The sequence below is a fragment of the Gobio gobio genome (genome assembly GCF_949357685.1).
Source record: "Gobio gobio genome assembly, chromosome: 17".
NCBI lineage: Eukaryota > Metazoa > Chordata > Actinopteri > Cypriniformes > Gobionidae > Gobio > Gobio gobio.
In genome coordinates, this window is record NC_137110.1 from 5939303 (window position 1) to 5967273 (window position 27971).

General features: G+C 37.7%; 1 protein-coding gene across 2 annotated transcripts; it reads left to right on the forward strand.

Annotated features, from left to right (window-relative positions):
* On the forward strand, positions 1-27809 carry rbl1 (retinoblastoma-like 1 (p107)). Of its 2 annotated transcripts, none has more exons than XM_079841876.1 (22): positions 1-276; positions 3059-3192; positions 6703-6903; positions 6986-7050; positions 11445-11573; positions 12508-12653; positions 12762-12826; positions 12930-13116; positions 14397-14563; positions 14721-14833; positions 14927-15030; positions 15230-15367; positions 16944-17108; positions 17226-17361; positions 18224-18460; positions 18566-18756; positions 18856-19032; positions 20278-20349; positions 20493-20577; positions 21156-21307; positions 21410-21571; positions 25773-27809. In XM_079841876.1, the coding sequence occupies exons 1-22, from the start codon at positions 118-120 to the stop codon at positions 25941-25943; spliced, it is 3156 nt and encodes a 1051-aa protein (XP_079698002.1). In that variant the 5' UTR covers positions 1-117; the 3' UTR covers positions 25944-27809. The 2 variants fall into 2 exon arrangements, with proteins under 2 accessions (XP_079698002.1, XP_079698003.1); XM_079841877.1 differs by having other exon boundaries at positions 7-276; positions 21159-21307.
* Positions 27810-27971: the final 162 nt, after the last annotated feature.

The window sequence follows — 27971 nt, forward strand, 5'->3', positions numbered from 1 at the left end:
ATTCGTATGTCTCGGCATTGTGGGATAGCATCAGGAGGTCGGCGGCGCTCGGGGTCAACTCCGTGTTTTACCCAAACACTTTTCCTCGGATATTAACGGATTTTACGGATTACAGCGATGCGGGGAGATGAAACTGATTCGGAGTCGGTTAAATCGGACGATGGCTCGATACGGAGGAACCTCGAGGCGCTTTGTCAAGAGCTAAATATGGACGAGGAGACGCAAGCAGAAGCGCTTCAGAACTTCAGCTCCATCTGGAACACGTACACGCTAGAGGTTCGCCGTTAATAATTCACATTCAAACAACAACAACCAAACGACAGGAACGGTTGACATCTCGCGCTCTGCCTTCAACTCGCCCGTGTTTTCATGCAGATATATAGTCAAAATAACCAGTGCCAGTTAGTAAAGCTTCCTTTACAGTCCCTACAAGTACGGGATTTACACTGGTGTTCTCTCAAGTACCATTACATATACCATGTTATTTATATGGCACTCTCAAGAATACCATAATACATATAACGTTACACAATATACCATAGTAGTAACGTTACCAGGGTATTTTGCTACACTAATTTCAAAGTGGCGTTGTATTATCGTCTAATCCCATTGCTTTACCATTGTATCACCTCAGTACCTTTTGCCATTGTACTCAAAGTACATCAAACACCACAATATTCAAAAATATGTCAACGTTATGATACCAAAAACAAAAAAAACTATGGATTTAATGTTCTGCGTCTAAAATGACAGGCTTCCATGATATGTCACATGACATAAACAAGGACAAGATGAGGAAGTCGTTTCAAGGGAATGTTGGGAAAGATACATTTTTCCACACATTTCTTACTATCTAGATGTGATATCTGACAGATACAGATGATCTGTGTTTAGTAAACGTCTCTATACATGAATGTAGTGTTGGGTAAGTTACTCTAATAAAGTAATTACTAGTTACTAATCACATCTTCAATAGTGTAATTAGATTACTGTACAAATTACTCTCTCCAAAAAGTATTTAATTACTGCTAATTACTTTCCAAATCCTTGAGATAAGCGATTCAAAGGTAGACATGAAATGGCTCTTTTAATTCGTTCAAATACATAATATGAACCTGCATCAAGGGTTTGGTGATTATTTGGTGATAATTATTCTTATTAACTGATCAAAGTATTACAAATATGAGAAGGATAGATAAAAACATGCATTTTAAAGTTAGACTTTAAATTTTGATGTTAATTCCACTATTGTATTATATATATATATATATATATATATATATATATATATATATATATATATATATATATATATATATATATATATATATATATAGTTCTACAGTCTATACACAGTATTTAGTTCAAGTACATCAGAAGTAACTGTAATTAAATTACACAAAAAATAAGAGTAATCCCTTACTTTATTTTTTCAAGGGAAAATTAATTAAATTACAGTAACTAATTACTTAGTAACTAGTTACACCCAACACTGCTAGTTAGTTACTATTATTCAAAAGTGTAATTAGATTATTGTACAAATGACTCTCCAAAAAAGGGATTTAATGACTTATTACTAATTATTTTCTAAATCCCATATCAACCTCGACTAGTATTTAGTTCAATTACATCAGAAGTAACTTTAATTACAGAACAAATAACCACAATCCCTTACTTTACTTTTTCAAGGGAAAAGTAATTAAATTACACCCAACACTGCATATATACTAGTGGTGTTTAGTCAAGATTTGTCCTGTAAAGACAGAAAATATTATTTGTTTTATAGCTGAAAAGTTTATTGAACCTTTAGACAAAATACCAAAGAAAATAAATGATTAAAATAAAAATAAAATCATGCTTTTATGGCTAATATAGTTAGGATATGGAGCTCTTAATTGAGGAGGAAATAAATTATGGTTGATAGTCAAGTAAACATGAGTTATTTCAGTCCAGAAAATGTTCATCTTGAAATATTACTACTAACAATATAAAAGCTTTTCTTATGTTTACTTAATAAAAATAATAATGAAGATATCACCGCAGAAAGACAAGTCTACCATGACCTGGTGGACATTTATTTAGCATGATTAATAAAGGTCTTTTACGTGCTAAAAAAAAAGTTTGAAACGTCAATTAGAGGGCATTGTAGAAGATTGTGCACAAAAAGTTTTTATCATGTTGGTAATTTACTCTATGGTATGCATTATATTCTAACCAAGTTTTTATTACATGAATTAGCATCAAAAAAATATTTTTTTGGGGGGTACTTTGCTAAATGGCAACACTGTACCACAATGGAAGATGGTAAAAAAAAAGAGAAAACTTTTCTATTTAAATACACGTTTCTTTTAGAAATTGGTAGAATTTGGAACTTATGCAAACCAGAAATAAGTAGATCCCTATCATTTAACCTTCAAAATGGCTAACTCATCCTCACTCTCATCACATGGAAGAGCTAACAATTTTATGAAAAGAATAAATTATTTGGTTATTTATACATAAATAAAACTATAATACAATAAACGCTTCAAATCAATGAATAGCTACAATTGATGCTTCTATGTATAAAAAAATCCCAGTGGGGAAATACATTACTGCAATTCCACTGTGGTACAGCGTTGCCATATGGAAACATTAATATTTGCACAATTTTGGAAAGATGCTGCCAAAAATTCCCCTTGAGAAGAGATGTTTAGAAATGAGGTTAATAGAGCTATTTCTGGAGCACTTCAACCGGTGTCGTCCGTGTGAGGGTGACCGGGGGAAAGAGTTTTAGAGGGACTTTCAAATGTCATTTGACTTAAAAACAGCACATCATTGGACTACCTTAAGGCCTGCCCTTTTAATTCCCATAGTGCAATATATTGTATTTTTTGCTAAATAACAAGGAACTGAGTAGAAATTAATTGTTGTCTTTTGGCAACTCCGTACCATAAAGTTTTAATGGCCTTGAACATTCATGTATCAAATATGATACATTAGGCTTTATGGGGTTAATTCAGCTGTATGAGAGATATTAATAATCTGTATATCTTAATTTGTGTCATGTTTGTCTCAGGGTGATGTTGTGCACTGGCTGGCCTGTTCTCTGTACGCCGCCTGTAGGAAGAGCTCTATCCCTACAGTGGGACGGGGCGTGATGGAGGGCAACTGCGTTTCCCTTACAAGGATCCTGCGCTCGGCGAAGCTCAGGTAAGGAACTCAGACAGACATGGACAGATGCCTGCGGGATGGACATAGTGTTGTCAAAAGTACTGACCATGATACCAAGTCAGTACTGAAATTTTAAAAATGTGACTTGAACGCTGTTGAGTGGAATCATAAACACCTCTGACTGGCCATTGTGCTCACACACTCATCGGATGTGTCTGTGATTGGCTACTAGGGCTGTCATTTTTGAGAAAAATCAGGACCAAACTCAGGAAACCTAACAAAAATACTGTTCGATTGAACTGCGTGTGCTTGGTTTGTTACCACAGTTATCTGCGTGCTTCCTCAGCGATGAACTAGATGATTTTTTTAATATATATTAGTTTGTACGTGACTGTTTTAGACCCGTGTTTAGACCCGTGTTCTCTCTTGTCCGACCCGTATCCGACAAAGTTAGGATGTTTTTCACCCGTTTCAGCAATATTCGCGGGTACCCGCACCCGTGCAGGACTCTGCATGGCACTTTAAAAACCGGATAGTTTATTTATAGTTCGATTACGGATATTTCACGTCATGTTCGAATGCATATTCAAATATCGAATAAAAAGTGACAGCCCTATTGGCTACTATGATCAACGCACGGGAGCGTTTGAAAGCACAAGCAGGCGTCCAGCGGACCGGTAGGCTGAAAGGCGCCGGCATTCAAGCGCTCCCGTGTGTATCTGTGTAAGCGCTCTGTTAGGGATGAAACGATTACCGGTTTCACGATAAACCACGATAAAATTTAGTGACGGTTAGTAATATCGTATACAATTTAATTATCATTAAAACCGCGTGTGATTATCACGATTGTGAAAACTCGCGGTAAATCTTGTCCAGTCAGCGACAGTCTGGCGCAACGCACCGCTGTTTTTTTGAATGAGAAGAAATGGCAGAAGGCAGTGTCGACAGCGCAGGGAGATTTTTCGGACTTCTAAAAGGACCAAATCTGAGGTGTGGTCATATTTTGGCTTTAACAAAAGTCCTGAGGGAAACTTAATCGAAGATGGTCACCCTGTCTGCAGAACATGCCAGAAGAAAGTCACTGTAATAGGGGGAACACTTCAAAACTACGAACGCAAGGCAAGTGGACTTTGACCTCAATACCAAAACTATGTCTGGGAAATAATAACGTGAAGCGAACGAACAAATTCAGACAAGACTAGGGTGACATTTAAGGGATAATAATCAGGGCTTGACATCAACAACCGCCATTTGCGGGTGTAACGTTATTTCGGCTGAACACTAGCCACTCTGGCTATTGAACTTATTATAGTCTTCTCAAAAGCCGTCCGTTATAATCACGTTGCGCATTATAACCACTCACACGTGTTTCTATTGAGTTTATGAATGCAATGTCTCATAATCAGAGGCGTTCAGATTAGCAGAGTTTTGTTCAGAGCGCGCGCCGCGCTCACTCGCTGAAATATACAAGGCAGAGATAAACGTGCGATGTACGCAGGAGATTCACGCATCATACAGCGGTTGACTGTTTTTGTTCTATTTCAGCAGCGAGAATGGTTTAAAAAACACAGCAGAACCACAGCGCATCTGATATGACTGGCATAACGCTGGCGAATTTAGGGACCGTCTCTAAAGTTACACAACATTGGTAACGTTATACACGTTTCAAACTTCAATAGCATTTGAAGAGAATGACAGTCATAAAACTGACTGTAAAGTGATCATTTAGGTGTCAGGTATGATGCACACATTTTGATATTTAATAAAATAAACTGTCAAATCATATGGAAATATGGATATGCATTATTTCAATAGGATACTTACACAAAATTTGCTAGATTTAAATGCATCATTGCTGAACACTGATGAAATATTGCTTGAGAATATATTTACAGAGATAATATTAGAGATTATATTTACAAATGATTATTATTAATGCGTTGCCATTGACTACGGCCATTATAAGGAAGGAAATCCCACGGAATAGAATCTAGCTTAAAAAAACTGCATAGAGCTGCTTTATTTGTTGTTTGTTGATTTTCAAATATAAAACTTGTTGAAATGTTTTAAGTGTGTGCATCTGTTCTTTTTGAACACTTTCATCTCATTTGAACAAAACCGTGATAATATTGATAACTGTGATAATTTGGCTCACTATAATCGTGATGTTAAATTTCCATACCGTTTCATCCCTACGCTCTGTGTGAAAAACGTCTTTGATGTATATTTACAACATGTTTTTGAAGCACTGGTCATTGTAGCCAATCACAGACATAGTTGATGAGCACGATGAGTAAGAGTAGTAAGAGGTGTTTACGATTCCACTCAAAACGTCACATTTTTCAAATTTCTGTACTGACTTGTTGGGGTGTGACGAGATCTCGTGCCACAAGATCTCGCGAGACTAAACTGTAACGAGATTTCTGAAAAGCTGTCTCGTGTCATAATGTCATGATGGAGTGTGAGCGTGAAGTTAGGATAGAATAGGCCAAAACTACGTTTACATTACACATCCACTCTAGGTTTGCTTTTTATATAAATAAAAACTATCTAATTCAGGTGGATAACAGTTGCTTCAATTCCATCAGCTCACCCAACACGAGCTGTTTGAGTCGTGCACGCAGCACTGTTCACGTGACGAGAAGACATTGAGCCTGTTATGAGTGTGCGTTACGTGTGTTAGTGAAGCGCTCGCATTGTTCAAGTGTGTGTTACATGTTAGTGGACTCGGCCATGGTGAGTTTATATTTTAAAATGCGCGTTCAGCACCACCGCTCCTTATTCCCAGAGTACACACGATTGCGAAATTCAAAGTGAAAGTAAACGCAAGCACATTCAAACGCGATTTCAATACGTTACCGATGTTTGAAAGCGGCTCCTTGAGGCACCCAAATATCTGCCGATATAAAAGCTATCCCACTGTAAGCATCTCTTAGCTCTGTATCATGCTTGAAGATAAATTTGGTCTCTATTTGCACTTTGAATATTGAGTACTTTAATTATGGTTATTGTTTGCACTTAATATCTATGATCAATTTGTGGGAAGGAGTTCAGTTAGGAGGTCAGAAGAAGCCCATGTGCAGTTTTATGGTCAGAAGAGACAATCATACAGGAAAGAAGCCAGTCAGTTGTGTTTTGACAACCTTTACAGTGCTTGAGTATTGTTGTCTTTTACTGCATATGATAATTCATACTCAGGAAGTACAACTGAAATGACATTCATTACAAGATGATGAGTTAAAACTTTTCAAATGCACCTGCAAACAATTTTTCTAGTCATGTATTTCAATGTTGAGGATTTCTTAAAAATACTGTGTAAAAATCTTGTCTCGTTCTCGTGAGATAAGTGTCTCGTCACAGCCCTACTGACTTGGTATCGCGGTCGGTACTTTTGACAACACTAGATGGACATCATCTGTTGTGAATTTCAGTTTATATAATGAAAAGGTTTTAGTTTTAAACGGTAAGAAGAGAAGCAATATGATCAATGCCAAGAGCAGTTATTTCATGCATTCAAGTCATGAGTGTTGTGTTATGTCTTTCCTCTAGTTTGATCCAGTTCTTCAGCAAGATGAAGAAATGGTCGGACATGTCGAACCCCTCTCAGGATTTCCGTTGCCGCATAGGTCGACTAGAGCGCAATTTCGAAGTTTCAACAGTGATTTTTCGTAAATTTGAGCCAATATTTCTGGACATGTTTCAGAATCCTCAGGGCGAACCTCCTCGCCTGCCTAGGAGCCGCAAACACCGGTAAATCTGCCTGCCGTTTAACTCCTTTCTCAGCTTTCTTTTGAAAAAGAAAGTGGTTACAAATATATCTCTTTCCTTGTAGGCGTCTTCCATGCCACATCAGTGACGTCTTCAAGTTCTGTTGGACTCTCTTTGTGTATACAAAAGGTAAGCTGACTGAAAGAAGCCTTTTCTGTTTAAACTATAGACCATCATTATAGTTTAGATAAGACGACTGGCACAGTCTATGTCAAATCATGCTATTAGCAACATTAGTTAATTCATTCACAGTAATAATGAACTCATAAATTGTGTGAAGTAGGGCTGTACGATTAATCGAAAAATAACCGAAACCGACATTCAGATCCTCTAACCGACGTATTTTTCCCATGTCGGTTATTTTGGTTTACGTGACTCCGCCCCGTCAGTCACATCAAGTGCAGTTTTCAGGCACACAGAGAGAAGCAGGAGCAGTTATCTGTGTTTATAGATGCCCAGAATCACTATAGTAACTACATGTTTTACACAGTTTATATACAGGTCAGTTAATCACCGTTCTTATAGCCTATACGCGCTGCCGCCGACACACACACACACACGGCGCACGCAAGCCCCGAAGCCAGATCGCTTTCACTTTCGTGCTCATAAAGTTTGTCAAGTAAATGCGTTTTAAAGGTGTGTCAGTTTCAACATTTAAACGCGCGCGCGTCCTCAACTGTGTCTTCACAAAGCTTTGTCATTTGTATGTTTTAAGCCCTGCCAGTTTGAACATTAAAGCGAGTTTAGAACATCAGATGTGTATTATGTTGAACTAATGCCTGAAATATTGTGACAAACGAACACTCAGACAGAAGCTCGCACATCACGTGAAGATCGCGCGCAAAGCAGCGCAGAAACGCAGTGTCAACACTGTCCTGTGACTAAAGTAAAGTCACTAAAGTAGCTTAGAAACTCAACTGTTATAGCATATATTTTAATACCTTTGAAGTAGGCTAAGTAAAAACCGCAGCTTCATAATGAATAGAGACGGTAATGAGTAATTCACACACAATCACTCTCTCATTAATGCATTCAAATAAATGTAATGTAGGCCTACAGTGTTAATGTATCTGTATCTGATGTACAAGCAGAAATCTGCTCCATAGACAATAACTACTGAGAGTGAACCGTTTCCTTCAAGTGTTTTAAAATCACAAAGAAATGCACTTTTTCATTAGAAAAAAAAAATCCACCTTTAATAGTAGAAAATATTTACAGTAAAAACCTTATCAGGAAATTACTGAATCTTACGAGGCAAAAAAAAAGAGCAAATAATCGTTCATTAATTGTAATCGAGGTAAAATGTTCAATTAATCGAGGTTTTTATTTTTGGTCAAATCGTTACAGCCCTAGTGTGAAGGTTTAGCATCAAACAACTGAACGCGTGAAGTATCTTATGTTCACCATGGCTACATTTAATTGATCACAATAACAAAAAAAAACGTTAATATTTTGAAATATTACTGTTTCTGTGATGCAAAGCTGAATTTTCAGCACCATTACTCCAGTCTTCAGTGTCACATGATCCTTCAGAAATCATTCTAATATGATGATTTACTGCTTAAGAAAGGTAGCACTTTATTTTTACAGGACGTGCACTTACGTGTACTTGGAGTACTAGCCTAAAAAAGTAGTGGCCAATACAAGATAACTACATGGGTTAAGGTTAGGTTTAGAGGTAAGTTCAGAGTTAGTACCTAGTTATTACCCAGTTATTATAATTACTATAAGAAGTACATAGAATGTACATGTGGAGAACAGCATCGTCAACTTCATCTCTGCAGCTGAAACACAGAAAACATTATCAATAAATTATTAAAATGTTTAAACAGTCTCATTGCTGTTTTTTCACGCCACATTCATAATTATTACGTTTGCCGGCGTGCTGTGGCAAGCTTTGAGTGCATTTGAGCGCTGATTAGGCTATGTATTATATATAGTTTATTAATATAAACGCGCAATCAGTCGACTAATGGCTTAAATCAGGGGTGTCCAAAATCCGGCCCGAGGATGAATTTCAAACGGCCCACCGCGTGTCTATTAAAATGTATTATATGTGGCCTACCACGCATAATTTACAAATCGTGCAGTTTCACAATGACAACACAAGGTGGCAGTACGAGATTTTAGGCCAGGGACACATTTACGCACAAAAGCGGAACAGCGCTACTTGTGCTCTACGCAACTCACGAGCTCTGACTCTGAACAAATGTGTTTACTTGCTGAGTGTTTCGATCACGCGCCCACTAAACAGCCTGTGAGAAGCGTTCGAGTTCGGCGTAGAGGTCTCCAGTAAAAGCTGCAAATCTCAGTGATTTAATTTAGTTAAAAGTCAGTTAAAACTCCGCTGACTTAATCAACAACACTAACGTGCAAATCAGGAGAAACACTGAGCCACAACAATCCAGTTAGAATACTTTTCAAACAACAACTCACCAACGTTTATTATGGATTTACTGTGGTAACAATAACTGTAACCGTGGTAATTTGTCAGAAATCTAGGTTGATATCTAATTTTATAAAAAAATTTATGTAGACATGTATTAAATGAGCAATAAAGGCCAAATTACAGACATTTTTGTCATAAACGTGCAGTTTTGTGCATTTGTATTTATGTTTATAGACTAAATACCATAAAGCCACTCTAGATATAGAAATAATATTGTTTTACTTTTTGCCATGTGTGATGTGTGCACTGCAGAAAATGCTCTTATTTAGTATTTTTGTCGTTTCTAGTCTAAATATATAAAAACATTCTTAAATCAATATGCATTTACTAGATAAGTTAAATGACATAAGATATTTTACTTGCTTTCTGGAAAATAAAATTATATTGAAGTGAGTTTTTGCTTAAAACAAGCAACATTATCTGCCAGTGGGGTAAGAAAAATAATATTGTTTCTGTTTGCATTCTTGTTTCTGTCCCAAACAGAAACAAGATTATTTTTCTTACCCCATTGGCAGATAATTTTGTTTGTTTTAAGCAAAAACTCAATTCATTTAGATTTTTTCCCCCAGAAATCAAGTAAAAATATTGCATGTCATTTTCCTTAGTAAAAGCATCTTTATTTAAGACAGAAATGCTAAGTAAGAAAAGCATTTTTGCAGTGTGGTTTTACCTGTGGTGATCTAAATAGAGTTCTCAACTCGTCATTTACCCTGGCTTAAATGAATGACTACTAGTCGACTAGACAAATCTTTAGTCGAGGGCAGCCCTAGTCTCGAAAACACACGCGAGAAATGGAAAGGGAAATGACGCGTGAAACAGAAGTTGTTTATTTGAAAATAGACGTCAGCAAGAAATAAGCGCTGCAAGCTGTTTCCGCGATGATCTGAAAAACGCAGAAAAGGGAAAAACAAAGATTATGGGTGAAAGAATGGATCAGCACGTGGGCAGGAGGGATGGTCTGTGCCACAGAGAGAGTTGGAAGCGAGTAAAACATGTTCATAATGAAAAAGTGGTAGCACTTTTACAATAAGGTTCATTAGTTAACATGAACTAATAATGAACTGCACTTATAAAGCATTTATTTATCTTTGTTCATGTTAATTTCAACATTTACTAATGCATTATTAAAATCTTGTTAACATTAGTTAAAGCACTGTGAACTAAAATGAACAGCTGTATTTTTTGTTAACTAATGCTAACAAAGATTAACTAATGCTGAACTAATGCTGTTCATGGTTAGTTCATGTTAACTAATGCTAATACAACCTTATTGTAAATTGTTATGGAAAAAGTAGCTGCCTGCTCGTGTTGTGGTTTGGCAACCCATGCCTTGCTCTCTCATTGGCTGTTGCTCGTCGAGTCGCTCGACAGCTCCAGATATTTATCATGCTATATATTTGTCTGGCATCGGCGCAGTGTTAATTTAGTTGACGAATAATTCTCGTCATAATTTTCGTCAACGACCTTTTTTCACTGACGTAAACGAGACGATAACTAAATAAAAACTAGTGATGGATGACAAAAACTATAACGAAAATCAACTGTCAATGTTTTTAAAAACAAACAAAGTGATTTGAGCTCTTCGCTTTGACTGTCAAATGACAGTCGGTTATGTAATACTTAAATGCTTAATGTATTACAATTTAACTAAACTCATTCGATTTTAGGAGACTAAATCTACTATAGATTAACACTGCATCTGCGAGGCGTCAGAATCGGTCTTAAAATCCTGTAGTGTGAACTTGGCATAACTAGGGAGTAACCCTGAACCTACCCCTAAACCTTAACTTAACTTATGTTGTTACCTTACACTACTCAGCACTTTTGTAGGTAAGTACATTAAACGTGCCCGTACTGTAAAATTTCATTTTCTTATCAATGTAGAAAACAGTTTTTATAAAGACTGTGATGTACTTGCTGAATAACAGCATTCATTTATTTAAAAAAACAAAATCTTACAGATCCCAGACTTTTGAACAGTAGTGTATTTTAATCTACAAGCATATTTGACCGATGTGGCCTGAACTTTCTTGTTGACTTATCTGAACGCTAAAGTAAACACATTTTATTTCAGGTAACTTCCGCATGATTGGAGATGACCTGGTAAACTCCTATCACCTCCTGCTCTGCTGTCTGGACCTGGTGTTTTGCAACGCTCTCATGTGCTCCAATAAGAAAGATCTCATCAATCAATACTTCAGAGGTAAAGTTCCCTTCCTCTTGCTCTGGGAGAATATTTTACTTGATTGATTGTTTTCTGTTAACAAATCATTATCCCTGAAAAGGCAGACAGAGTAACAAGTGAGCCCAATGATTGCGTTACCAGTTTCTAGCCAAGGTAGTGCACTTAGTTTTGAGATATTTTTGATTATTTGTTAATGTGCATTTGACTGAATAGGTGAAGTTGCAGTGCATTTAAATCCGTACAACTTATTATAACTCCTAATTAATGACCATATGTAATGTTCAAGCTCTGTTTTCTTTCCTGTATTAGTAGGAAGTTAGAACATATCAAAGCGCTCATCCCCCAACAGCTTTAGTTTATGTGACTATAACATACTTGACTGTTTCAGTCCACTTTATTTAGTCAACTTTTAAGAGTACACTAGCATACACATGCCACAATTTAGGACTAAAATAGTCCTTAACAGAGTTTCATTTCAGGTGGCCTTAAAGGGTTAGTTTATAATCAGATTTACACAAGCAAATCATTTGGGGCACTTGCATTATATTGATTTGCTAATTGACATTTAGTGGTTTAAATCAGGGGTTCTCCACCCTGGTCCTCGAGGCCCACTGTCCTACAGAGTTTAGCTCCAACCTGGATCAAACTCACCTGCCTGTAGCTTTCTAGTAATCCTGAATATCTTAATTAGCTGTTTCAGGTGTGTTTGATTAGGATTGGAGCTAAACTCTGCAGGACAGTGGGCCACGAGGACCAGGGTTGAGAATGCCTGGTTTAACTCCTTCTTCAACACACAACAACAATCCTGAATAAATCTCGTACACCCATAATTTTACTGTATTGTGTTTTTTTTTTTTTATCAGACTCAATTACAGACTTTTGTAGGTTGATTTGTGTCTGAAAAATAAACATGTAAATGCTTTGTTGAGAGTCTGTTGCTTACTTTCTGTAGGACTGCCAAAGGACACAGAAAACTTGGAGGAGATGCCCTGTGTCATTGACAAGTTGTGTGAACTGCATGATGGGTTGGTGGTGGAGGCCAAAGGCATAAAGGAACACTATTTCAAACCCTACATAAAGACACTATTTGAGAAAAGAGTGAGGAATACACACTTTTACAACCAAATCACACTGCAAGAACAACACAATTGCTGGTTTACACGCTTCCCACATTCTTAAATTATTCCCTTGTTTTGTTTTTTTCAGATATTAAAAGGTGATTCTGACTCTCTGACTGAATTACTGGACACCCCTAATTTCCAAGACAACAAGTAAGCATATGCCATGAAATGTATTTAAATACAAAACAAACACGTACAAATTAATGTCTTTTTTTAAGTATGCACCTGTATATGAGTCTTTTTCTCTTTTCAGTAAAGCCATAAATCGTGAGTATGAGGAATATGTTTTGACTGTGGGGGATTTTGACGAGCGAGTGTTTTTGGGGGCCGATGCAGATGAGGAGATCGGCACACCACGCAAAGCCACCGCTGAGCCTCCGTCAGGTCAACTATCCGCCCGCATGCAGGTGGAGAACAATCTTCAGCAGCACTTTGAGAAGGTACTGAAGCTTTCTCTCACTGTTGCTACATTAGAGTAACATTTAACATCCTGATCCTCACATATTCATATAGAGTGATATTTAATCGAGCTCATTGTTTCTGCCTTAAATTATACATTGAGCATGTTTACATGCACACCAGTACACTGATTACTCACAAAAATCTGCTTATTGAAATATGGTTATCCAGGTTTACATGCAAACCAATAAACCGACAATGCAAGTAAACCGTGTTTACAAGACTTTATTAATAAATAAGGTTATTTCCTGGTGATGGCATCAAAATGCAATAATTTGCGTATCTCAGGCCAAGTATTTCGTTTATGTCCATTGTGATGTAAAATAAAGCATTAAAAACCGCAGAAGAGTATTTCAAGCAGGAAACTTACGGCTCATATATTATCTTCTCATACAGTTACAGATGCAGCACTTCTTCTGCTGCATGAGATGAGAGCACTTTTATAATTCTAAAGAAAGAGTCTGAGTTTACGATATATTTCCTCCCCTCTTGCTGCAAAACACTTGCTCTGTCTGGATGCGCTTTAAATCCACAGTAAGGACGCGTTCCTGTCACATATCACACACTTCAATAAGCCGACAGAAAGCAGGCTCATGCATTTACATGCTTCGGTGTAAGGGGCAAAAATCTAGCTGTGATAAATGGTTAATGCTTAAGCCGTTTCTGACCTTACTCCAGTAAAGAAAAACGGCTTAACGTGTTCTTGATCATGTGCATTGTCAGCTTATTAAGCATAATCTGGTTAAGAATGTGAATGTAAACGCACTCATTGTTAGCTAACTTTGTGATTTGTATATGTACATTTCTGAAATGCATTACTTGGACAGTCACCTCTGATAACAGATCACTCTAAATTGTAATGTGCACACATGCATTTTCTGTAAAGCTGCTTTGAAACGATATGTATTGTGAAAAGCGATATACAAATAAATGTTAATTGAATTGAATCTAAGTTTGGGGTCGGTGAGATTTTTAAAAAGTGTTTAAAAGAAGTCTCTCACCAAGGCTGCATTTATTTGATAAAAAATACAGTTTTACAGTCTTTAGAATGTAATTTTTTCCTGTGATGCAAAGCTGAATTTTCAGCATCATTACTCCAGTCTTTAGTGTCACATGATCCTTCAGAAATCATTCTGATATGAGGATTTGGTGCACAAGATGCATTTGCTAATCATATTAATTATTATTTTTTTAATTCTGACCCCAAACGTTTGGATGGTGGTGGATGTCCTTTGACCTATCGTGCTGTGTTTTTGTGTAGACACGGTCCCTTGCTCCCTCTACACCTCTAACGGGTCGACGGTATTTGAAGGAGAAAGAGGTGCTGGTCACCCCTGTTTCTTCAGCCACCCAAAGTGTGAGCCGACTGCAGAGCATGGTGTCCGGCCTACGAAACGCACCAAGCGATGCTCTGGTCCAAATCTTTAAGTAAGTATCAAAACCAAAACCAAACCATGCACAAATAGTTTGATTTATGAAATTAGACACGGATAAGTATGCATGTCCATCTGAGCATGCGTGACCCATCAGGCTTTGGCTTGTTGTCTTATAAAGATTGTGTTTCATTTTCACCATGATTTTATAGTTCCTGCTCTCGAAATCCCACTGAATCCATTATGAACCGAGTCAAGACAATGGGAGACATATTTAAACAGGCCTACACCAAACCCACAGATGACCTGCCAGGAGCACATATGGGTAAGATATGCTGCACATCTAAGAAAAGATGTTTAATAGAGTCAACGAAAAGTCCATCATATCATGTAACTAAGTGCAGGTTCTTGTGTGTAGATTTCGCAGAGAATCGTCTGAAGCTGGCAGAGATCTTATACTTCAAGATCCTGGAGAATATCATGACTCTGGAGATGAAGAGATTGCAGGGCAAAGACATGGCGGTAAGTCCCTGTGCCTGCTAAATAATATAAATGTGCTAATATATAATATCAATTTAAACTCTTCCCTTCTGTTTATATCACCAAACAGAAAGAGGACAAATTGACAAATTCTTTTACAACGTTCTGTATCTACAGCTCTCACGGTCTGCTTTTGTGTGAGATTGTCATTTTATTACTCTCTCCTCCTGGTCTCCATCAGGTCCTGTTAGAGCAGGAAGTGCTCCATTGCTCTCTGTTGGCGTGCTGTCTGGAGGTGGTGCTGTTTGCGTACAGCTCTCAAAGAACTTTCCCATGGATTCTGGAAATCTTTCAGATCCCGGCGTTCTACTTTTACAAGGTACTGAACAGTGTCAGCTAGGGGTCAAACGTATCGTATTTGATCCACGGCCCGGCACGCATGTGATTCGTGGATTAATTGCAAAGTTCAACCATCATAGAGTAAAAGTTTATCATTTGCACGTTTTGTTTAAAACTATTTCAGTGCAAGAAGAGGTGAAAGAGAACTTAATTTGAACTTAATTACTTGTGCACTCAGCCGCAAACACACAGTGAGGCGTTTCAGATCAAATTGATCAAACACAAATTGATTCCTAAAAAAATGGTGGTAAAAGTGGGCGTGGTTTAGCGGTAGAGTGGAGGGGGACGAGGGGAGACTGACAGCACATCAACGGCTTCTGATTCAGACAATTTTATTTCGCTCTCATTAAAAGCATCAACGCTTCCCACAAATGCATGCTGCAAATGACCATTAAGTTACACGCAACACAATATACACATGGTTTTGTAAGCTCACCGTATACACAAATACATATATATCCTGTGACACCTATAATTCAATGGACAATTACATGCACAGCCATTCGCAATTTGTTCTCTGCATCAAAAATGTATATGAACATGCTGTTGCATCTTTGATAAGTTTTGAGGCTTATTTTGTGTTGTTTTTATATGCCGTTTAGTCGGTTAAATGGCCGTAAAGAGCGGTTACACTCACAGTGTGGATGAATCGCGTTCGTGTGAAGACTCAGGATCTATTGAAGAGAACGTAGGCAACGCAGAAACTCATACAAAGCGGAAAAAAACACTTGTTTTGATCCATTAATGCATCTCTCACTTACTGTGTGCGATCTCACTCAGTCAGAGGAAATGCCTATCAACTAATCAATTAAGCAACGCGTCTTCTCATAGGACAAAGACACGCAGTCTCATGAATAATTATGAGACATCGATGAGTCATCGCCGTACTATAGTACGAGAAAACGTCACATCCTATGACGTTGACATGAAGACGAATTTAAACCAGGAAGTTGAAAATAGAGCAAAAAGGTTTAAAATTAACTGGTTTTCTCCCACATTCAAAACAAACAGATGGTAACATTGTCTTTCATGCTGTTCAACACGCATACTTCTGTTAAAATCATCAATTCATGACCCTTTAAGTGATTGTAAACAGCTGAGAAGGAAATATAATGTGTATCATATTGGATCCGTGCATTAAGTCTTAAAGTGACAGCATCCTTTAAATACCTGTCAATAATGTTAATCAAACAACAGATGAAAGCTTTAACATTCATACAGTGAACCCTATATTTACAATTAGGCCTAATTATTACATGTCTGTACTTGAATACACTACAGTTAGACCTTACTTCATTTGTAACCGATCCGTGACTCAAAAACTGTATATGACCAGAAACATAAGATTAGTGATCCATTGAACCACTATTGTCAGCTCATTTTCCGCTTGCAGAGGCACACTTCAGTTTTAGGATGTGGTTTTTATCCTTTTTAGTGTTTTTAGTGTACTATTGCGTCACATTGCAGTGTAGAATTGGATGCGTCTCTGAAGCTCACAAACGGCTTAGTGCTTTTAAAGGAAACTGAAACTAAATGTTCATGATGTGTTTGTGTAGGTGATTGAGGTGTTCATCCGCTCAGAGGAGGGTTTGTCCCGAGACATGGTTAAGCATTTGAACAGTATCGAGGAGCAGGTGCTGGAAAGCAAAGCCTGGACTAGAGACTCAGCCCTGTGGAACGCGCTTAACAAAACGAACAATAAAATCCCTACTGTGGAAGAGGTATACACACACACACAAACTGCTTTGTTGGGTGAACAGCTTTTAAATTCCTCTATAAGTGTCATTGGGGCCCTTTAAATAACACATTACCTGTTGTTTTGTGTGTGTGTTTCTTAGGTGAATTTTCCCAGTAATTTTGACACAGGCAACAATGCAGGCGGTCCCACTCACCTGCCGTTGGTGGCGCTATCCCCCATCATCCACCCTCGAATCAGGGAGGTCCGCACAGGCCTGGGCTCCAGCGCACGCAAAGGTACTATACATCTTAAAATGAGGCTGGCCTCTGTGATGATTGGTTTTAAGACCCATGAATGTTTATAACTAAGAGGGGGGGGGGGGGTATTCTAGAGAGCATTTGATTGGATAAATACTGGATTATGAATATATTTGGTCCATTTACCATTTTAAAATGCATATATAAATGTGTATATATTAGGAGTGTACCCTTGTGTCACGATTTGATGAATATCACGAGACTGAACTCTGAATTATTGCAATACTCTAAGACATATGGTAAAAGGTTGACAAAATGTACTGTTGATTAAAATGCTAAATTTGGTATTACATTGGGGGTGGAAATGGCTTGGACTTGGTGCTGGTAACCCAATGCACAGGACAATGGTGACAGGACAAAATATTCATAATTCTGAAGCTGAAAATACAGAATTATTTTAGATGAATATGCTTGAACTCTGTCACTCTGTGTAATGTAGGCCACTTTTTACTGGAAATGTAAGACATTTGGCATTATTAAGACCCACAAATATTCCCCAATTGCATTATTATACATTATATTCAACATTATATATATATATATATATATATATATATATATATATATATATATATATATATATATATATATATATATATATATATATATATATATATATATATATATATATATATATATATATATATATATATATATATATATATATATATATAGTTTAACTTTGTAAAATAGGATTTTTCCTCACAAAGTACTATTTGTCTTAATTTTTTCAATACACAGACTTAAAACCACAAAAAAGGCCTCCATCTTAGATTGGCTTTGTTTGAATATTGAATCGGATGTACTCATTTGAATAATGCTTCTGTCCTTTCTCTCTTAGACGTCCCTCAATCTCCCATCTCCCTCCACGACCGTTACAGCTCTCCAGCGGCTGGCAGCGCTAAGAGACGCTTGTTTGGTGACGACCTTCCACCTCAGTCCCCAGTGAAAAGAATCTCGGTCACTCCCATCAAAATCATTCCCAACACCATGGAAAACAACCATAACAACACCACCACAACGACTGTCCTCTCAATGGCAACCATAAACGGCCAGCAGCTCACTTTTCCACTGCCAAGTACCACTCTTTATTTTTTTAATCTTCTTTTAGCAAGCAAAACATTTCCCAAAAAGATGTTTGTTCGATGTTGTTGTTGATGTGCTGGTGTTCTGCATTCTTTAGTGATGAAAAACGAGACGGGCGGCATCACAGTCATCCAACTTCAGGCCAATGACATGAATCCTCTCACCGCCCAAGTCTTACTGACTGCCTCCCCCAGCCGAACCGCAGCTCCTCCCGCCAGCTCGGACACACAACCTCCAGCAGCCAACAAACCCCGCCGCACCGGATCCCTCGCGCTATTCTTCAGGAAGGTGTGGAAAAGCGTTCTTTGCTTGAGCTTTTTAACGGCTGGTATTGAATGAAGATCTTTGTTACCTGAAGTGTATATATTCTGTTGCTCGTTCTCTCAGGTGTATCATTTAGCCAGCGTGCGTCTGCGAGACCTGTGCCTGAAGCTAGATATCTCATCAGAGCTGCGAGGGAAGATCTGGACGTGTTTCGAGCATTCTCTGCTGCACTGCACTGACCTGATGAGGGACAGACACCTGGACCAGCTGCTGCTCTGTGCCGTCTACATCATATCAAAGGTACATCTTTTAGATGCAGGTCTCTTTTGTCCACTTTCAACCACTTCTGTCTTGATTTTTTCAGGGGAGGATGTAATATGGGCAGTTAAAGGTGCACTATGTAAAAAATAATTCAGTAAAATATCCAAAAACCACTAGGCCAGTGTTCTATATTTTGTTCAGATGAGTGCTTACAATATCTCAAATGTTTCCAACTATTTGTAAATCGTGAGAAATTGTTATTTTAACCAAGGAACGGGACGTGTGAGGGAATCGCCTGTCAACTGCGTCATATCTGCGTTACCCTCAGTTTCTGGTTTTATTCTGCAGAAACGCTTTACTCTCACTGCAGTGTGAACAAGTGTCAAGGCAGCCACAGAGTGAACGCACAGAGTAACGTCATAACATAATTTTCTACACACTCAGATGTGTCTAATATGATAAACAGAGCTGCGTTACCTCATACTCATGACCGGAAAATGCGGAAATGGCGCCGGCGACTGTGTCATAATAAAAGTCCCGCTGCTCGTGAGGCGTGTGTTGCGTTCATCTTATTAGCAATCGCTCCAGCGGTTCCTCAGCTCCACAACACTCGCTCCTGCTTCTGCTTCAGACTACAGTAACATTAATAATCACATCCATCAACATGATTTCTGCCCGAGTCTTTCCTACCGGCTGTGAGGTGAAGACCACATATCCCAAGTTTCTGCGCTCAAACTTGGCGTCATTAAACTACACCTTTGTTTTGAATAGGCGACCTCTAGTGGACAAAAAAAATTACATAGTGCACCTTTAAATGTATGGGTATTTTTCAGAGCTTTTGATATAATGGACCTCGTGCAATTTACATATGAACGCAACTGGAGATGACGGAAAAACATACAGAGAGCAGCAGCTTTCGATTCGGCTCTGATAGACACAAGAGTGTGTGTTAGAAATCAGGAAAGGTTAGAAAACAGTGTGCTTGGTATGTTTTTCATCTTCAAACCAAACTTGGGTCTCCAGTTGACTAGTGTGTTTCCCATATTGTTTACGCGTTAGGTCAGTAGGCAGAAAGCAGACGTCTTTTGTGACTGTTCAAACGCATTCGATCACATGAGTGTTTACACTACAAAAACAATCCGGTTGAATGTTTTTTCCACTACTTCTGGAAGTGCTCAAAAGTTGACAAGTTCAAAACCTTGTTGTTTACACCTTTTTTTTTTAGCATCGTCCACTTGTGGAAATATAACATTTTCTTTTTTCATTTACTTTCTTCTTCTGCAGATCACAAAAGAAGAGCACACTTTTCAGGACATTATGAAATGCTACCGAACCCAACCTCAGGCCCACAGTCACGTGAGTATCAACAGTCTTGGTCTTTACGATCCTGTGATGTGGAATTGCACTATATTTTTTACAAAATGTCAAAAAGCTTGGAATTTGAGCTGTGATGAGAGCACATATGAGGGATCCACAACATCCTGTTCATGTGTTTGTAGGTGTACCGCAGTGTTTTACTGAAGAGGCGTCCCAGAGAGCAGCAGACAGATGAGAACATGGAAGTGGATCCGCCAGCAGACCAGTGTAAGAATGATGTGGACCGTCCCAGATGTCTTTTTGGCTTTTTTAAGCACAATATACTGTATTACACTACTGATCAAAAGTTTGGAGTCCACATGTTTTTATTTCCCCCAAGAAATTACTATTTATTCAGCAAGGACACATTAAATTGATCAAAAAATATTTCAATTTAAAATAGAAAAACATTTTTTTACTCTCTTTTCATCAAAGAATCCTGAAAAAGGTATTATGTTTTTGATAATAATAAATGTTTCTTGATCATCAAATCCTCATATTAGAATGATTTCTGAAGGATCATGTGACACTGAAGACTGCAGTAATGATGCTGAAAATACAGCTTTGCATCACAGGAATAAATTACATTTCAAAATGTATTCAAATACAAAAACCTGTTTTTTAAACTATTATATTTCACATTATTACTGTTTTATACTATATGTAATGAAATAAATGCTTTTGTGAGCATAAGAGACTTATTTAAAAAAACAAACAACACAAATCTTACTGATTCCATTCTTTTGAATAATTGAGTATATGTACAGTATGTGTTTATATAATGTTTTTATTTACGTTTCTGTTAGCAGCCAATGAGAGGATGGAACAGACTGACAGAACAGAGGCTGACAGCGAATCAGAGGAAAGAGCAGACCTCATCCAGTTCTATAACTCTGTTTACGTGTTAAAAATGAAATCATTCGCTCTCAGATATGCACATTCCACGCTTGATAACAAGGTTGGTGCATTGCTTTGCTTGGTTTGAAAATGATGTCTTTTAACGTATTTTAGACCGTTTGGAAACCAGTATTTCACTCTTTCTCTCTGTTTCTCTATAAAGATGGAGGCTCCTCCATTATCTCCATTCCCATCGGTTCGGGCTCAGCCTCTCTCTCCTCGCCGTGTTTCTCAGAGACACTCCATCTTTGTCTCTCCTCATAAAAACGGCTCCAGTCTCACCCCCAGTGCCTACACATACAAGTTCACTGGCAGCCCATCAAAGGTTAGTCAAACTTTAGGATGTCACAATTAAGGGGTGGGCGATAAGGCTGGGCAATTTTATTGATTCTGCGATATAAATCGATATTTTTTTCTCCCAAGAAAGTATCGATTTTTAAGCCGCGAGTATCGATACATAAGTCCCATTCAAATCCCCGTGTTTACCCCCATTTGCGTTGCAGGAAGAGCGATTTGGTCAGCCAGCCGCTAGTATCGCTGTAGAGCAAGTTACCCGTACTACTAACTTTACACAGACGCCGACCTCTACCTCTTCTTGTTTACGGAGTCAGAGCGAAGATATTAAAAAAAATGGCGGCGAATATAAATCCAGCACCTTCATGCTTAAAAGCAGATGTGTGGGAGCACTTTGGGTTTAAAAAGAAGAAGGAAAGCGACGACGACTTAGACTCAGGGGTCAACAACATGAGTCGCCCGCAAGGACCACACGAGTTGCCCGCGGGTCTGTTCTAAAAATAGCTCACCATAGCGTTCAGTCGCTTCCGTGTTAATTTAAGCGCAGGGCTCCAGACTGAAGCCGAATATATACTAGTGTCTGTAAATAATAAACTGCAAAATTACTCCTGCATGTTATGCGTCTGTGTGGATGACGGGCGCAGCGTTTGCGCAATTGCTCTTGTAGTCTCTGCCGACACGAACGCATAAACCGTCACTTCATGAGAATTTACCGTTTCATTTGAGAAAACTGGGTGCGTCTCAATCAGCTCCTGGTTCAGTAGTCAGGGCACTGATCAGGACATAAGTCAATGGGCTGATCCCTGATCAGTGCCCTGACTGAACTAGTAGGGAGCTGAATGACTGAGACGCGCACCCACTGTCATATCATCGTGAACACAGACACTGGTATTCACGGCAACCCGTCAAAATAAAAGTTCGGTTTAACGTGAAGAGATTGACTACAGATGGTAGCCTACAGTAAATTTAGCTACGTCTCTATGTAATAATAATACGTCTCTACTAACAATAATAATTATGAAATAAATAATACTAATTATATAATTATTAATGGTTGCTTATTTTTCACCTGATCTTTCATTTATAAACAATGTTTACTTTTAAACAGCATACAGCCTTTACATGTTTATGTATTATTTACTTATGATTATCATCATATATAATAAAACATTTATTTAAAAAAAATATATAGTTGTATTGTACCCAGGGCTTAAAAACGGAAAAAAATATCAATCGGTTCACTCCGAGCAGAATCGATATTTTAACGTTTCCGTTTTTGCGTTCCTCATTAAACATTACTGTTCCGAAAACGGTTTGATTTGAAAAAATACCGGTTAATAACGTTATTTTAATTTAGCCTATACTTTAAACAAATATGTATAAATAGACTTATTTTTCACTCAATAATAATATAACGCATGGTAATTAAACTTGAATATTTATTTCATAACATTTTTAAAACCACAACATAAATACATGCATTAATTACAAAGCATAAACAGCGGACCTGTTTTAATGGAGCGTTAGACAATCGAAAGTGGTCCTCTTATGCTTAATTCTTTTCAGAAGAGTGATAACATTCTTTGTACACAACTTTTTTTCAACACGACTTGTTTTAAAAATTGCATGAATAAAGAATAAATAAACTGGATAACCATTGCTCCTTCAATGCACCGTCAACTGCTAATTTCAAAGCAAACACTGCGCAACACGTCCTTGCATCACATAATCAGATTCAGTCAGCTAATAAAGCTTGATCATTTAATGCAATATAACATACCATTTAATACGAAGCATCAACCGTCTATAGAAAACATTGACCTGTCCTGTATTGGCAATCTGAAAGACTATAGGAAAAATGTTTGATAGATGCTAGTAGGATAGGCTTAAACGGAATCCATAAACTAGCTTAAATCAGTCTATTTGAGCTTAAAGTCCGTACTACTTATTTAAATGTTCGAAAAGAATGTCCTCCAATACCTGCACATTCTTTGTAGACCTCAGCGGGGAAAGACATGTTCTTGAGGCATGAAAATGCGCGCTCTACACTGACTTGGGTTACCGGTAGATTCATAGATGATGGTGCGAGGGCATTTCACTCACGCTTGATCCGTCAACGTCACATGCTGTACTACTCTATTCATGATTGGTCACTGCCAAATTAAAATATTAAAGAGAACGATAAAATAACGTTATTAACCGGTTAATGGTCATTTCAAATTAACGTTTCTGTTCAGAACGATTCAAATTGATTTTGATTTCGTTTTCGTTTCTGTTCCTCTTAAAATTTCGTTCGTTTCCGGTTTTCGTTTTCGTTCCTTGAACCGGTTCAGAGCCCTGATTGTACCGACTACTGGAACTACTACTATACTCTTTCAGGTGTAAAACAGTTTGGATAGTTGTTAATATGAGAATTATGATGCATTATTTAAGAGTTTTAAGTATTATATAACATGAGTAGCTCTCTTTGACTTTCTTTTTTAAAAAGTAGCACTCAAATGAAAAAAGGTTGGAGACCCTTGACTTAGACAAAGCATTGCGGTTGATTTGCAAGCTGTGTGACACAAACGTGAAATACTCTGGAAATACTACCAAATGTCAGTGTCAAGCTAAAAAAGCTGTCAAAGAAACCGTTCAGAACAGGCCACTTGCTGCAACTTTTAAAACTCCATTGTTAATTGCAATACTGCACTTTATTTACTTTTCAAAGGCTTGTAAGCTACAGTTTGCACTGTTTCAATAAACGGAACTAATTTTCTCAACACATCTTTGATTCATTTTGTCCAGCATTTGCAAGCTGTAGACTCTCTGTCCAGTCAGAGACATATATTGTGTAATTGATGATTTTAGTTTTCAGTTCAGTTAATTCAATCCAAGTAAATGAAACACTCACAAGATGTCACCAAAATCACTCTGTCCCCTTTAAATCTTTCAGAAAATGTAAGTGTATCGAATTATATCGAATCGTATCGTTGGCTGAATATCGTGATATATATCGTATCGTGAGCTGAATATCTCGTATCGTATCGTGAGATTAGTGTATCGCTACAGCCCTAGTGGGCGATATATACCTGTAGATACGATTAACCAGTAGAAATTTGTCAAGCGGTAGAGATCTCTATCACGGTTGCGCTCATGACGTTGCTGTGCTGCATGGTCACGAAAACTTATCACTTGCATGTCTTTTTTTAAGCATTGAAAACAGGTGATTTTTAACCGCTGAAGCGCAATTAGCAGCGAAAGACAACTCATTTCAGTATATGCGCACTCTCTGAGAGACTGTTACTCGGCCACTGAGTGCTTTTTGCCTAATTGAGCTTGAACAGTTAAATACACATACCTAGGTGTCAAAGTGACATGTATTTGCAAGTAAACAGTCATTTATATCTTAAGTGAACGTCTTAAGAACTGAGAAAAAACAACATTGGATCAGTGCAGTCGGTCTTAAAGCGACAGCGTTTTAATTTGCCTGCTGTTGTTATTAATGCTAATCAAACAACAAAAAAGAAATCTCTCACTGCTCTTGACTGAATCACTTTTGCAACTTTAATAAGAACAAATGTATATTTAATTTACACAGTAAGACTATGCATTTTTATTTACACGTTTGATTAATAGCCAGTGATGCTGATATGGCAATTAACTTAAATACTACTACTATACATTTAATTAGCTTATACATTTATGTAGTATTAGTGTTTTGTCTAGTGTTTTTCAGGCATGTCTATTTATCATTGTTTACTTGTCTTCAGTAAGCCTGAGAATTTTTTTTAATGATACTGAAAATGCTGATAAGATTTATGAAATTTCAGAATATCATAACCTTATTTAAAGCAAAAATATTGTGTGTGTGTGTGTCGTTAACATGCAATAAAATTAGTCGTCATATGATATAAGATTTTGGTCATATCGCTCATCCCTCTGTACAACACACAATAATTCTCTTAAAGGAATATTTCATGAAAAATTTTAAATTGTTACAATTTATTCATCCTTATGCCTTTCTTCTGTCGATCACAAGCTAGATCATTTGAGAAATGTCCACAGAAATACACACAATGCAACTGGGTACTATTATTAGTCACTATAACTGACTATTACATTATTTATTACTGTTCAATTCAGTTTTCATGTCAGATCACTATCATTTTATTTGCAAACTCTTAATGACCCGTATAATATAGATTGCAGTTTTTCAGTTATGGCTGTGGTTAAAGCCTCTTTCTCTTCAGGAGCTGAGTGACATAAACCAGATGATCCGTCAGGGCGGGGTGAGCAAGAAGCGGGCGTTCACAATGGACGGCGATGAGACCGAGTCTCCGTCTAAATGCCTCCGGCAAGAGAGCGACGACGTGCTGCTCAAACGCCTCCAGGATGTGGTCAGCGAGAGAGCGAGTCTCTGACCTGTGGGACCCCAGACCCCGTAAAAAGCCAAAAACTCTTCCTATGTGCTGCTCAACGACTCCAGGATGTAGAGAGAGATGCGACAACAATCAGTCTCTTATCAGTTTAGAATCGAGCACATTAATTATGTCACAGAACAACAACAAAGCCAAAAACCATCACATGCAGCTCCTGTATCATGACCGAGTTCATCAACCCCATGTGGGGTTTACTAAGATCAGGGAGATCAGTACAGATTTGTACTGAATCACAGAAACATTGATCATGTTTTTTTATGATTTGCATCATCCTCCATTATGAATCATTTCTTTATTACAGAGATATTCTGTAGCTGTTGCTTTCTCAATCAAGAGTCATCGTTTTTTCAGTAGATGAGTCGCTGTCTCATGTTTTTAAAGGAATCTCAGTCGATTATCTCCCCTCACATTCTGCAGCAATATGAAAGGAAAATTAAATCAAATATAAGATTGATTTGTTTTTTTTAATTCAAATGATATACTGGCACAATGTACTGGGCAAATGTAACCTTGCGCGTGTGTGAGCATGTGCTGAATTCAGAAGTCGGAACTGCATTCTAGTATACTACTCCTACTACTTTTACCGCATCTTTCTATGGCAGAAATAGTATGAGTAGCATGCGATTTCGAATTCAGCGCGCGTGTGTGTGTGTGTGTGTGTGTGTGTGTGTGTGTGTGTGTGTGTGTGAGAGCAGTGCTGAATTTAAAAGTCAGAACTGCATACTTACTCATGCTACTTTTACCACATCTTTCTATGGCAGAAATAGTAAGAGTACCATGCGATTTCGAAGTGTGTGTGTGTGTGTGTGTGTGTGTGTGTAGTGCTGAATTTAAAAGTCAGAACTGCATACTTACTCATGCTACTTTTACCACATCTTTCTATGGCAGAAATAGTAAGAGTACCATGCGATTTCGAAGTGTGTGTGTGTGTGTGTGTGTGTGTGTGTGTGTGTGTGTGTGTGTGTGTGTGTGTGTGTGTGTGTGAGAGCAGTGCTGAATTTAAAAGTCAGAACTGCATACTTACTCATGCTACTTTTACCACATCTTTCTATGGCAGAAATAGTAAGAGTACCATGCGATTTCGAAAACTGTGTGTGTGGTGAACCAACACAAAGGTCATTTTAATGTTTTGCAATCCTCCTGCAAATGCTCTGTATTCAGATGTGTGGCATCTACACCTCTCAATTAATGATGTATTATGTCTTTTAAGGTTCGTGTTTTTTCTCTTATCGGAACAGTTTTTTGTTTTCTGGGCATGTTTACAGTGCATTTTAACATTTTAGATGTTAAATTCGTTGATGGATTTTTCCATTGTCTTGTGTGAGGTGTACAATAACTTGCTTAACACCGTTTGTCTAACAGTTGTTGCTGTTATAATTGTATTATTTGGTTCTGCTCATGTTTTTCAGTCAGGTTTATTGGTCAAAAGGTGTGGCAGTGAAATGCTTTTTTCCTTCGAATCATGTGCCCACTCCAGTGCTATCCACAGCAAGCCGTGTCTGTGTATCTCAGTATTGACGGTTACGTTGGTATTGAAATTAATTTTCGTACAAACCTTGTTTATGTTCTTTTGCCTTCACCTAACTTGATCTCTGACATCCACACTGTTGGTGCTTTGTATTGTAGCTCTGAAATATTCTTTTATGTTTGCTTATGAACTCCATATTTTAAGTTTAGAAATAATTCTTCACGTTGTATGTTTTCCCACAAAAAAATCCTTGCTTTTTTCATTGACTGTCTGTAATTTATCTTTATTGTATTTGTTGGTTTGACCAATCAGCTGTTGGTCTGTTCTGCAGTCAGTGCCTTAGCATGTACATAACAATAAAACATGTTTTATCAATTCTCAAATGAGTGTTGTCTTAGTTTATAGGCCGTGTGCGTGCTTCAGAAGATTGCGTGTGAGACTGTTTTCAGGCTCATTTCTCCAGGTCTGATTCTGAGAAATGGGATATATTTGTGGTCTGGAGAGCTGCAATCCAACCATAAACCCAGGTTGGATAACTTTGG

What these genes read in the sequence shown, in the direction of transcription:
- rbl1 (XM_079841876.1), top strand. Translation starts at nt 118, where the DNA reads ATGCGGGGAGATGAAACTGATTCGGAGTCGGTTAAATCGGACGATGGC. An exon ending in CATCAATCAATACTTCAGAG is followed by an intron (nt 11,574 to 12,507) that starts GTAAAGTTCCCT and finishes TACTTTCTGTAG; the next exon opens with GACTGCCAAAGGACACAGAA. An exon ending in CCTGCCAGGAGCACATATGG is followed by an intron (nt 14,834 to 14,926) that starts GTAAGATATGCT and finishes TCTTGTGTGTAG; the next exon opens with ATTTCGCAGAGAATCGTCTG.